The sequence below is a fragment of the Pristiophorus japonicus genome, chromosome 11, assembly GCF_044704955.1.
Source record: "Pristiophorus japonicus isolate sPriJap1 chromosome 11, sPriJap1.hap1, whole genome shotgun sequence".
In the NCBI taxonomy this organism is placed as follows: Eukaryota; Metazoa; Chordata; class Chondrichthyes; family Pristiophoridae; genus Pristiophorus; species Pristiophorus japonicus.
Window position 1 is genome coordinate 106713336 of NC_091987.1, and position 13641 is coordinate 106726976.

Genomic DNA, 13641 nt, shown 5'->3' on the forward strand with positions numbered 1-13641 from the left:
CGGGAAGGGCACGTGACGGTGGGAAGAGCGGCGAACGCGAGAGAAGCACGTGACGGTGGGAGGACCGGCTCGCTAGAAAACCACGTGACGGTGGGCGGAGCGGCGCGCGCGAGCGTCACTTGGGGGGGGGGGACAGAGCGCGAGAGAAGCACGTGACGGTGGGAGGAGCGTCTCGCGAGAGAAGCACGTGACGGTGGGAGGAGCGTCTCGCGAGAGAAGCACGTGACGGTGGGAGGAGCGTCTCGCGAGAGAAGCACGTGACGGACGGAGGAGCGGCCAGTGTAGGTGCTGGGTCCCGGGACCGGATCCTCGGGGGTCGCCATGGGGACGGTGGTGGACGTCAAGCTGAAGCGGGCGAACAAAGTGTATCACCAGGGGGTGAGTGCAGCCGCTGTGACCCGCCCGCCCTCCTGTGGCCGAGCCAGGCCCCACCCCACACTGACCTAGACTGAACTTGGAACCGCATCCCTGGCCTTTTGCTGCTTCCTCTCGGAGTCCAGCTGTTTGCACCTTTGTTCCGTTGTGTATACAACATTGACAATGTAGCCCTGGGGAATCGCATGCAAATCATTTCGCAGTCTGTGTTTCCCATGAGGAGCGAGGGCTGTTGCTTTGGAGCCCTGATTGGGCATTGGGCATGTAAGAGTGCAGTCCAGCCCTTGATTCAGAGCCAGTCATGTTTTAAAAAAAAAACATTCTATACAATCTATGGTGTTTTTTTTCATGTTTCCTGGTAGCATTATCCCGGGCTGAGACTGTGTATTGAGACTGTGTCTGGTGTAAAAATAAAAAAGGGAAGGTGGCTCAACTGTGGCTATCTAGGGAAATCAGGGATAGTATTAAAGCCAAGGAAGTGCCATACAAATTGTCCAGAAATAGCAGCGATCCTGGGGACTGGGAGAAATTTAGAACTCAGCAGAGGAGGACAAAGGGTTTGATTAGGGCAGGGAAAATGGAGTACGAGAAGAAGCTTGCAGGGAACATTAAGGTGGATTGCAAAAGTTTCTATAGGTATGTAAAGAGAAAAAGGTTAGTAAAGACAAACGTAGGTCCCCTGCAGTCAGAATCAGGGGAAGTCATAACGGGGAACAAAGAAATGGCAGACCAATTGAACAAGTACTTTGGTTCAGTATTCACTAAGGAGGACACAAACAACCTTCCGGATATAAAAGGGGTCAGAGGGTCTAGTAAGGAGGAGGAACTGAGGGAAATCTTTATTAGTCGGGAAATTGTGTTGGGGAAATTGATGGGATTGAAGGCTGATAAATCCGCAGGGCCTGATGGACTGCATCCCAGAGTACTTAAGGAGGTGGCCTTGGAAATAGCGGATGCATTGACAGTCATTTTCCAACATTCCATTGACTCTGGATCAGTTCCTATGGAGTGGAGGGTAGCCAATGTAACCCCACTTTTTAAAAAAGGAGGGAGAGAGAAAACGGAATTATAGACCGGTCAGCCTGACCTCAGTAGTGGGTAAAATGATGGAATCAATTATTAAGGATGTCATAGCAGCGCATTTGGAAAATGGTGACATGATAGGTCCAAGTCAGCATGGATTTGTGAAAGGGAAATCATGCTTGACAAATCTTCTCGAATTTTTTGAGGATGTTTCCAGTAAAGTGGACAAAGGAGAACCAGTTGATGTGGTATATTTGGACTTTCAGAAGGCTTTTGACAAGGTCCCACACAAGAGATTAATGTGCAAAGTTAAAGCACATGGGATTGGGGGTAGTGTGCTGACGTGGATTGAGAACTGGTTGTCAGACAGGAAGCAGAGTAGGAATAAATGGGTACTTTTCAGAATGGCAGGCAGTGACTAGTGGGGTACCACAAGGTTCTGTGCTGGGGCCCCAGCTGTTTACATTGTACATTAATGATTTAGACGAGGGGATTAAATGTAGTATCTCCAAATTTGCGGATGACACTAAGTTGGGTGGCAGTGTGAGCTGCGAGAAGGATGCTTTGAGGCTGCAGAGTGACTTGGATAGGTTAGGTGAGTGGGCAAATGCATGGCAGATGAAGTATAATGTGGATAAATGTGAGGTTATCCACTTTGGTGGTAAAAACAGAGAGACAGACTATTATCTGAATGGTGACAGATTAGGAAAAGGGAAGGTGCAACGAGACCTGGGTGTCATGGTACATCAGTCATTGAAGGTTGGCATGCAGGTGCAGCAGGCGGTTAAGAAAGCAAATGGCATGTTGGCCTTCATAGCGAGGGAATTTGAGTACAGGGGCAGGGAGGTGTTGCTACAGTTGTACAGGGCCTTGGTGAGGCCACACCTGGAGTATTGTGTACAGTTTTGGTCTCCTAACTTGAGGAAGGACATTCTTGCTATTGAGGGAGTGCAGCGAAGATTCACCAGACTGATTCCCGGGATGGTGGGACTGACCTATCAAGAAAGACTGGATCAACTGGGCTTGTATTCACTGGAGTTCAGAAGAATGAGAGGGGACCTCATAGAAACGTTTAAAATTCTGACTGGTTTAGACAGGTTAGATGCAGGAAGAATGTTCCCGATGTTGGGGAAGTCCGGAACCAGGATAAGGATAAGGGGTAAGCCATTTAGGACCGAGATGAGGAGAGACTTCTTCACCCAGAGAATGGTGAACCTGTGGAATTCTCTACCACAGAAAGTTGTTGAGGCCAATTCACTAAATATATTCAAAAGGGAGTTAGATGTAGTCCTTACTACTAGGGGGATCAAGGGGTATAGCGAGAAAGCAGGAAGGGGTACTGAAGTTTCATGTTCAGCCATGAACTCATTAAATGGCGGTGCAGGCTAGAAGGGCTGAATGGCCTGCTCCTGCACCTATTTTCTATGTTTCTATGTACCGGTCCCTGCAGTCTCAAAAAGTTACACCAGGAAAGGGTGAACTGCCTTCCTTTTCTTTCCCTACCCCATTCAGATGTGCTTACATTCTGCTCAGTATCTTCAGCTGTGGCTCAATGGGTAGCATCCTCTCCTCTCAGTCAGAAGGTTCTGGGCTCCAGCCCCACTCCAGAGACTTGAGCACATAATCTAGCCTGACACTTGAGTGTAGTATCGAGTGCGGCACGCACTGTTGCAGGTGTCGTATTTTTTTCGGATGATAAATTAAACTGACCCTCTTTGGGTTGATAAAATATCCCTGTTACGAAGAAGAGCAGGGGAGTTATCCCCGGAGTCCTGGCAAATATTTATCTCTCAACCAGCATCAGTAAAACTGATGATTTGGTCATGCATCTCATTGCTGTGTGTGGGACCTTGCTGTGTGCAATTTGGTCTGCATTTCCTACATTACAACAGTGACTGCACTTCAAAAATACTTAATTGGCTGTAAAGCAATTTTGGCCCTCCTGAGGTCTAAGGACTCTTTTGGTTGCAATTAGGATCCTGCTTCCTACCGTACCATGGCACTGGAGCACCACTACTGCCAGATATGCATTGGTCCTTATCTGATGTACTCTATTTGAGGTGTGATCTTATTGAAACATATAAGATAATGAGGGGGCTTGACAAGGTGGATGCAGAGAAGATATTTCCACTTGGGAAACTAAAACTAGGGGACATAGTTTCAGAATAAGGGGCTGCCCATTTAAAACTAAGAGGAGGAGGAATTTCTTCTGAGGATTGTAAATCTGTAGGAATTCTCTGCCCCAAAGAGCTGGAGGCTGGGTCATTGAATATATTTGAGGCAGAGATACAGATTTTTGAATGATAAAGAAATATAGGGTTATGGGGAGCGGGCAGGAAAGTGGAGCTGAGTCCATGATCAGATCAGCCATGATCTTATTAAATGGCGAAGCAGGCTCGAGGGGCCAAATGGCCAAGTCCTGTTCCTATTTATTATGTTCTTGTATGTTAAAAGTATATTTTTGTACAGTGAGTGGTACATTTAATTATTGTTGCCTTAAGTTGAGCACAAGCCTATGTAAAAATGGGTTATGATATGTTTGAGTTGAAAACCTCTCGCAGCGCAGAAATCAAATTTCATGGAGTGAAAAGCGATGAGAATTAAATTTAGTTTAAACATCTGAATATATCAGCTGAAATGCTTATTGCTTAGTTATGAAGTTGTGGTCATGACACTAGGAACTTGATTTTCTGTTTCTTATATAGATAATTATATCAAGAAAACTAGTTTAGAAAATAGCTGCTTGGACCAGTTGAATGTAGTTTCTTGTCATAAGAACATAAGAAATAGGAGCAGGAATAGGTCATTTGGCCCTTCGTTCCTGCTCTGCCATTCAATAAGATCATGGCTGATCTTCTACCTCAACTCCACTTTCTTGCACTATCCCCATATCCCTTGATATCCATCATAATAATGTCTGATAAAAGGGTCCTGAGGCTTAGTTTGAATAACAAATATTCATCCAATGAAATGTTTTGAATCATTTTGTACATAGCAATATAGAGTGTCAGGGTGATAGGGGTAGGGGCAGTGAAATGGTGTGGTGCATTTGTGTTCCACGATGTGTCATGTCATGGAATAGTATGGTATATAATTGTGTTAAGTAAAACGAGGCAATATTGAAGGCCACACTTGCACACCACTTAGTGGGTGCGAGGTATGTGCAGCTTGTCTCTCCTTTCTACACTTTGCCCTTAGGATGTGTTACTACATTAAAAGCACCATATAAGTGCATGATGTTGTTGTAGTACTGGCATACTTCGATGAGGCTGAGGAGGCAAAAGTTAAAGGGGATCTGGAGAGGATTTACAAAAAGAAGTTTCTAATGTTTTTGTGTGTGTGTGTGTAATAACCTGAGGTTTAGGCATAGAGAAATCTTGATATTTTAACTGGATGCCAGGGAGACGGTTTCTCCAGGGATTTGTTCACATGAGGCAGAACTACACCAGTTTAGACAAGTCTGTAGGTGGTCCTTTCATTTGGTGACTGGGAATTCAGCTCAACTGGGGTGGTGGTGGTGGTGGTGTTGAGGAGGGAGGGAGGGGGGTCTTTTATCAGCAGTTTTATACTTTGCAGTTTACTTGCAGAAGGCTGTGGCGATATCTTAACCAAGCCCATTCCTGCTCTCACCTGATGCTCACAGGTTTGGACTAATCAGCAGGAGTCAGTGGATACCAGTTAGGAGTGGGACCTCCTAGCTGTTTTCTATTCCTTTCTAATCCAGAGATACTGAGGATAGCTATGGAGCTATAACTGCAGTTATACAGAGATAATAGCAGAAACTGGGAACTTGGTCTGTGCCAATTGGGTTAACATGTCTGTTACTGCACTGGATACTGTATTTAACTTGCCCTAGACTTGACTATTCCAACGCAATCTTGGCTGACCTCCCATATTCCACCCTACGTAAACTAGAGATGATCCAAAACTCGTCTGCCTGTGTTCTAACTCGCACTACGTCCCGCTCACCCATCACCCCTATGCTCGCTGACCTACATTGATTGGTTCCCGGTTAAGCAATACTTCGATTTCAAAATTTTCATCCTTGTTTTCAAATCCCTCCATGGCCTTGTCCTTCCCAGTAATCTCCAGCCCACAACCTCCCCAAAATGTTTGCGCTCCTCTAATTCTGCCCTCTTGAGCATCCCTGATTATAATCGCTCAACCATTGGTAGCCGTGCCCTCTGTTGCCCTAAGCTGTCGAATTCCCTGCTTAAACCCCTCTGCCTCGCTACCTCTCTACCTCGCTTTCCTCCTTCAAGACGCTCCTTTAAACATACCTCTTTGACCAAGCTTTTGGTCACCTGCCCTAATTTCTCCTTATGCAGCTCAGTGTCAAATTTTTTATCTCTTAATACTTCTGTGAAGCGCCTTGGGACGTTTTACTACGTTAAAAGTGCTATATAAATACAAGTTGTTGTTGTAAGCATCAGGGAGCTGGTATTGGTTTCTTCACCATATGCTATTTGTCTTCCAAATGTATGACTGATTTTCAGTTTTTTATATAACTTATTATTCAGGATCCACATGTCTGAAGTATATTTTTAATCTGTATTAAGCTGGTTATTCTGCAGCGAGTGTCTGATCTCCTGACTCCCCAAACTCTTTCCACCATCTACAAGGCACAAGTCAGGAGTGTGCTGGAATACTTTCTACTTGTCTGGATGAGCGCAGCTCCAACAACACTCAAGAAGCTTGACACCATCCAGGACAAAGCAGCCCGCTTGAATGGCATCCCATCCACCACCTTAAACATCCACTCCCTCCACCACTGGCGCACCGTGGCTGCAGTGTGTACCATCTACAACATGCACTACAGCAACTTGCCAAGGTTTCTTCGCCAGCACATCTCAAACCCGCGACCTCTACCACCTAGAAGGGCAGTAGATGCATGGGAACACCATCACCTCCAAGTTCCCCTCCAAGTCGCACACCATCTTGACTTGGAAATATATCGGGCTGCCTTCATTGTCGCTGGGTCCAAATCCTGGAACTCCCTAATGGCATTGTGAGAGTATCTTCACCACGAGGACTGCAGCGGTTCAAGATGGCGGCTCACCACCACCTTCTGAAGGGCAATTAGGGATGGGCAATAAATGCTGGCCTTGCCAGCGACGCCCACATCCTGTGATCGAAAATAAACACCCCAACCAACCTGAGTCGAGGGGGAAATATGCTAACAATGGCATACCACTAGCAATCCCAACCCTACTCCCTTAATTATTAGCGTTGCTGGTGGGAAATTAGTTAACGGAGGATTGGAAAGAGATTGTATTTTAAATTGTTTTGTAGCCCTGTACCTTTAAAGGTGAACTTGAAAGATCAGTATTTATCACTAAAGCAGGCTGTTGTGATTTATTAGTTTCCTGTGAGGGGAATCCTGTGTCCATTCATTTTCATCCTAAATCGCCGAATTCTACAACATAGGAGGAGGCCATTTGGTTTATTGCACCTGTGCCAGCTTTCAGAAAGAGCTACCCACTTGGCCCCTTTCACATGCCCATTCTCCATGCCCTCCAACATTTTGGATTCTGCTTCTATTACTCTTTCTAATTTGGCATTCCATGTCCTAACAATCCTCCCTTTTTAAAAAAAAATAATTCTAACCATTACTTCAAGTGATCTTAAATCCCAATTAACCGATTCACCAACTAATTGAAATAGTTTTTCCTGCTTTTCATGATCAAAATCTCTCAATTTTGAACACCCCTATCCGAACTCCTCAACCTTCTCTGCTGTAATGAAAGTTTCTCTAGTCTTGGTTCATAACTAAAGTCTCTCATTCCTGACCATAAAATCATAGAATGGTTACAGCACGGAAGAAGGTCATTTGGCCCGTCGAGCCAGTGCCGACTCTCAGCTAGTTCCACTCCCCTGCCCTTTCCCTGTGGCCCTTCAAATTTTTTTCCTTCAGATACTTATCCAACTCACCTTTTGAAAGAGAACATTGAGTCTGCCTCCACCATGCTTTCAGGCAGTGCATTCCACATCCCAACCAGTCGCTGCATAAGAAAGCTTTTTCTTATGTCGCCTTTGGTTCTTTTACCAATCACCCGATATTGGTCACTGTCTTCTGCATTCCCTTTTCTTTCCTAAAGCAGAGGTGCCCTAAACTGGCCACAATATTCAACTGCGACTTAAGCAAGCAATGAGATTGATTTGTTTATGTTCTGTTAATAGGTGCTTTAATCCCTATAGGTGCTTTTATATTTGCCTTTTCTTCCATTCCATTTGCTGCTACTCTCATTTAGTTTATTGTTGGGTGCCATATCCCACAGGCTCTGCCACACAACCGAGGGACTTGAATGTAGAGTGCACCAGTACAGGTCCATTCGCTGCTTTTATCTTTTGCGCCTGATTTGAAGTCTGATATATATGACCACTATTTTGCGGATTTACAGCACCATCAGAACCCTGTAGTTTGTGTTATTTGTGCTTGGGAGTGCAGCTTATAGTTGGAGAACTGTGCCTTTGTTGCAGCAATGTGTGGGGGAATGCGCTTGAAAAGTTTGTATGGCTGGAAAACTCCAGTAATATCTATAATATTGATTTTGGAAATCAGAACCAGTTGTTTTCTCTGCAATCCTGTCGTGAGTGAGTAAGCCAGAGAAATATGTTGGCCTTTTACCAAGACTTTGCTGAGATTTTCTATCAGGCTTCATAGTATTTCAATACTGGGGATGATTCCAAATATTTTATAATTTGAGTGTACAACAGAATATAAAAACAGAATATTTTATAAATGGTGAGAAACTATTAAATGTTGGTGTTCAGAGATGTCCTGGTACAAGAAACACAGAGTAGGTATGTATGCAAGCAATTAGGAAGGCAAATTGCATTTTTTTTAATATTCCTGGGATGTGGATGAGGCCAGCATTTATTGCCCATCTCCAATTGCCCTTGAGAAGATGGTGGTAAGCCGCCTTGAACTGCTGCAGTTCCTGTAGTGAATGTACTCCCACAGCGCTGTTAGGGAGGGAGTTCTAGGATTTTGACCCAGTGACAATGAAGGAACAGCGATTATATTTCCAAGTCAGGATGGTGTGTAACTTGGAGGGGAACTTGCAGGTGATGGTGTTCCCATGCGCCTGCTGCCCTCGTCCTTCTAGTGGTAGAGGTCGCGGGTTTGGGAGGTGCTGCTGAAAAAGCCTTGGCGAGTTGCTGCAGTGCATCTTGTAGATGATGCACACTGCAGCCACGGTGCGCCGGTGCTACAGGGAGTGAATGTTGAAGGTAGTGGATGGGGTGCCAACCAAGCGAGATGGTGTCAAGCTTCTTGAGTTTCATTGGAGCTGCACTCATCCAGCTAAGTGGAGAGTATTCCACCACGTTCCTGACTTGTGCCTTGTCGATGATGGAAAGGCTTTGGGTCTCAGGAGATGAGACACTTACCGCAGAATACGCAACCTTTGCCATGTTGGCCTTTATTGCAAGGGGGCTGGAGTACAACAGTAAGGAAGACTTGCTGCAATTGTACAGTCCACACCTGGAGTGCTGAGTACAGTTTTGGTCTCCTTATCTAAGGAAGGATATAATCGCCTTTGAGGCGGTGCAACAGAGATTCCAGGAATGAGAGGATTGTCCTATCTGGAGTTTAGAAGAATGAGAGGTGATCTCATTGAAACATAAGATTCTGAGGGGGATTGACAGGGTAGATGCTGGGAGATTGTTTCCCCTAGCTGGAGAGTCTACAACTCGGGGGGTGGGGGGTATAGTCTCGGGTAAGGGTAGGCCATTTAAGGTTCAGATGAGGAGAAATTTCTTCACTCAGACGATTGTGAATCTTGGGAATTCTCTACCCTAACGTGCTGTGGATGTTCAGTCGTTGAGTATATTCAAAGTTGAGGAAGATAGATTTTTTTGACTCTAGGGGAATCAAAGGATATGAAGTTCGAGCAGGAAAGTGGAGTTGAGGTCAATGATCAACCATGATCTTATTGAATGGTGGAGCAGGCTTGAGGGGCAGTATGGCTGAATCCTGCTCCTAGTACTTATGTTCTTACTTAAATACTTGGGCAAAACAAAATTGGTTGTTTTTGCTTTAATGACCTCCCAAGCCACACTCTTGAGTTCCTCCCTGAGAAATCCCGCAATTCCTCACCTATCACAATTTCAATCTCACCTATCCAGAGTCGCTCAACCAAGCCGTTTACCATGGAGCATCTAACCTTTTTTGTCTCATCACAGGTCAGGCTATTTCTGACTACTTATTTGTATCCCTTACAATCCCACACCCCCCTACTTGCTTTCGACCCCACTTCTGCCCATGGGGAAAAAAACCTCCTCCCCAAATCGCTTAACCACATGTTCAAACTGTCTCGTCGTTGGCATTCATTTGCCACAATTAAGCTCTTGATTTGCTCAACTACTGTCACCTCTACCTTCAATGCCTTTGTCCCCAGAAAAACCATCATTATCTCCCATCCCTGGTGTTTCCCCTGGTATGATCTCTATATTTGCTCCAAGTCCAGTGGACACAAACCTGGGCATACCTGGTGCACAGCTGGCTCACCCAGCCATTACCAATCTGGCTTGAGCACATCAAATGCTACCAGAGCTCGCTGCCCTCTGCCAAAACCACCCTGTACCTGAGGATAATGTTCCTTTCCTCTGCTGCTGACCATCTTTTAGCCTCTCTGCCCCCTCCACTCTCCCCTCTGACAACAACTGCAAGGAGCTCACGGATTTATTTATTGTCAAGAGCATCCAATCAGTGACCTCTGCTGCTTCTCTCCTTTTTCCATGAGCCTTAAGCCCCTCCTTTTCAAAATTGCTGCCATCACCCCATTCTCAACTGGGGCCCAAATTTGGACAGTACAGATTTCTAGTACATTCACCAGAGGTGCGGCGCTATTGTAGAACTCCAAGGGCGCCAAAAATCTTCGGGCTGAGTTTGGCTGCTCCCTAGCCTGTCCTCAATGGTAGCGTAGCGAGGCAACTGGATTTGGGGCGGAGCCAGGTGCCGGGACCTCTGCACATGCGCGCTCAAGTGTGTGCGCAAGCACAGTAGCTTCTCGCCCCCAGAATCTGAGAGAGTGTGCTGCAGGCTGTGTGGGAGGGGCCGAAGCATGCCGCCCCTATCCCTGGCCGAATGGGCTCCCTCATCGGCAGCCCGCTGCCTTCCCGGGCCGTGTGTTGGTATTTTTTATTTGTTATTGATTGCTTATTACTTTGGTCTTGGTGCTTTAGGTGCAGGGTTCCTTCTATTTTTTATTTGTTAATTAATTGCTGATTACTTTGTGCTCGGTCCTCTCGGCTTCCTTGTATTTTTTATTTGTTGTTGAATGCTTATTTTTGTGCTTTGTTTTGTGCTTGGAGCTTTAGAATGTACTTACCTACACTGATTTCTTAACTCTCCGCAAGGGTTTTCTGTGCGGCCACAAGTGGCCACGTACGCTGGCCTAAGTTAGTTTGGAGCAACTATTAGCTGTCTAAACTGGCTTAAATGGCTAAAATAGGCGTAGGTGGCTGGTGGGGGAAAAAAAAACACGAAACTAAAAAAAAAATCCTAACTAACTCACTTACATTGGCGCAAATTAAATGTGCAGTATGGGCTTTTTAAGATACTCCCAGAAAAATCAAGTCGCCAAAGAAAACGGAGCAACTCCTGGGAAAATTTGGGCCCCAAAACCCACGCTCATTTCCATGGTCCTCACTAACTAATGCAATACTTCCAATCTCCCTTTCCTCATGCATGTCCTTTAATGTGTAGCTTCCAGGTTCTATGCCTTTCTCCCCAACAGCTTTCAGTTTGAATCCCTCCATTCTGGCTTCTGCCCCTCCCAATACATAAAAATAGCTCGATACAAAGTCATTAATGATATTTTGTGATTGGTGCATTACCCTGCCTCATCCTCCTTGACCTCTCTAAAGCTTTGAACACCATCTTCTTCTAATGTCTTCTATCTTCTATGTTGTCCAGTGCCATGGGACTGCTCTCATTTGATTCCACTCTGAACTATCCAATCATGGCCAAAGCATCTGCAGTAATGGCTTCTCTTCTCACCACTGCATGTTTGTCTTTGCAGCTGTTCCAGGATCCATCCTTAGCATCTTCATGCTGCTCTTTGGCAGTGTCATCCACAAATTTAGACTGGGTGTTGTGTAATGAGAGAGGATTAATTAGCAATACCGTTGTGCGAGGCCCCTTGGGGAAGAGTGACCATAATATGGTGGAATTCTGCATTAGGATGGAGAATGAAACAGTTAATTCAGAGACCATGGTCCAGAACTTAAAGAAGGGTAACTTTGAAGGTATGAGGCGTGAATTAGCTAGGATTGATTGGCGAATGATACTTAAGGGATTGACTGTGGATGGGCACTGGCAGACATTTAGAGACCGCATGGATGAACTACAACAATTGTACATTCCTGTCTGTCGTAAAAATAAAAAAGGGAAGGTGGATCAACCGTGGCTATCAAGGTAAATCAGGGATAGTATTAAAGCCTCTCCCGTATCCGTCCAAGCAGCGGTTCGGCCATCACCCCCTCCCCCCCGCCAATGAAGCATTGCCTGAGGAGCTCCTCGGCCAGGCGGCTTGGAGTCGGAAGGGGTAGAGGTGGGGAGGAGAAGCGGGGGGGGGAGGGTTGTTTTTTTTACTGAAATGCTGATGATTTCAGACAAATGTTCGATTTAAATGTTTTTTATTTTGCAAAACCTTGTTGGGCATTGGCTCAGATAGCTGCTCCGTTACACGCTGGTGATTCCTTAACATCAAACGGTATAATTACATTTAACTTCAATCAAATTAAACTTTAACTGTCACCAATGTAATGCCCACCATTGATGTATCACCTACACACCCAGCTGTGTGTCAGCCTTGTAAATAACAGGCAAAGTGATCATTGATGAGCTCCTGACGTAAGACTCTTGCAGCTATCATGTCACCACGGGCCCTTTCATGCGGTCTACAGGGGGGCGGGGCACGGCTTCAGTGTCATTCTGATTGTCTGGGCCGATGTCAGTGTCCACCTCCTCGTCCTCCTCTTCCTCTCTCTCTGGTGAGATGGACTGTCAGACTCATCAGGCAATTCTTGTCCCCTCCTGATAGCCAAGTTGTGCAGCATGGAGCACACCACCACGAATTGAGCTACCTGTTCAGGGTGATATTGGAGTTTGCCTCCTGAGTGGTCCAGGCATCTAAAGCGTTGCTTCAGCACTCCAGTGGTTTTCTCCATGCTATTGCGTGTTGCTCTGTGGCTCTCGTTGTATCGCCTCTCGGCTTCGGTGTGGGTGTCACGCAGGGGGTCATCAGCCAGGTGGCGAGGCCGTATCCTTTGTCACCAAGCATCTAGCATTGAACTTGTGGCTGATTGTTAAACAAGTCAGATACAGTGCTCTCACACAGGATGTGAGCATCATGGATGCTGCCTGGAAATTGAGCATTCACCGCCAGTATAATTTGCTGGTAGTCGACAACCAGCTGGATATTCAGGGAGTGGAATCCCTTGCGATTCCTGAAAACCTAAGCATCCTGAAAAGGTGCCAGCATCGAGATGTGTGTACAGTCTATTGCTCCCTGGACCTTGGGGAAGTTTGTAATTCTGGAGAATACAAGAGCCCTCTCACTCTCTTTCTGGTCATAGGGAAGCTGATCAAGTCCCTCCTGCGTGCGTACAGGGCTTCAGTGACCTGTCGAATGCAGCGATGTGTGGCATGCTGAGAAAGGCCTGAAAAGAACCTGAGGCATAGAACGACAATGCCGCGTTGACCTCGACAGACAGTGCAGTACTGATGGCGCTGACAGGCTGCTGATCTGACCTTATCAGCTGGCAAAGCTCACTGATAACCTCTTTGTGGAAGTGCAGTCTCCAAAGGCAGGTGGTGTTGGGCATGTCGAGGTAAGACTGCTTCTCCCTGTACTTGCAGGGTGTGTAACATCCTCCTCAACAGTCTGGTACGTCTTGGAGTTAGATGTAGTCCTTACTACTCGGGGGATCAAGGGGTATGGCGAGAAAGCAGGAATGGGGTACTGAAGTTGCATGTTCAGCCATGAACTCATTGAATGGCGGTGCAGGCTCGAAGGGACGAATGGCCTACACCTGCACCTATTTTCTATGTTTCTAAGTGGCATACAAATTGGCCAGAAATAGCAGTGAACCTGGAGACGGAGAAATTTAGAACTCAGCAGAGGAGGACAAAGGGTTTGATTAGGGCAGGGAAAATGGAGTACGAGAAGAAGCTTGCAGGGAACATTAAGACGGATTGCAAAAGTTTCTATAGATATGTAAAGAGAAAAAGGT

The 13641-nt window shown here is 45.9% G+C and overlaps 1 protein-coding gene across 2 annotated transcripts in view; it reads left to right on the top strand.

The window, feature by feature from the left end:
* The first annotated feature begins 211 nt into the window (after positions 1 to 211).
* Positions 212 to 13641, top strand: part of vps26c (VPS26 endosomal protein sorting factor C) — a 76840-nt gene continuing 63410 nt past the window's right edge. Inside the window, exon 1 of one of the 2 annotated variants that reach the window (XM_070893032.1) lies at positions 212 to 378. In XM_070893032.1, the coding sequence (XP_070749133.1) occupies positions 322 to 378 (57 nt within the window). In that variant the 5' untranslated portion in view covers positions 212 to 321. The remainder of the gene's footprint in view (positions 379 to 13641) is intronic. The other variant, XM_070893031.1, reaches the window with a different exon arrangement.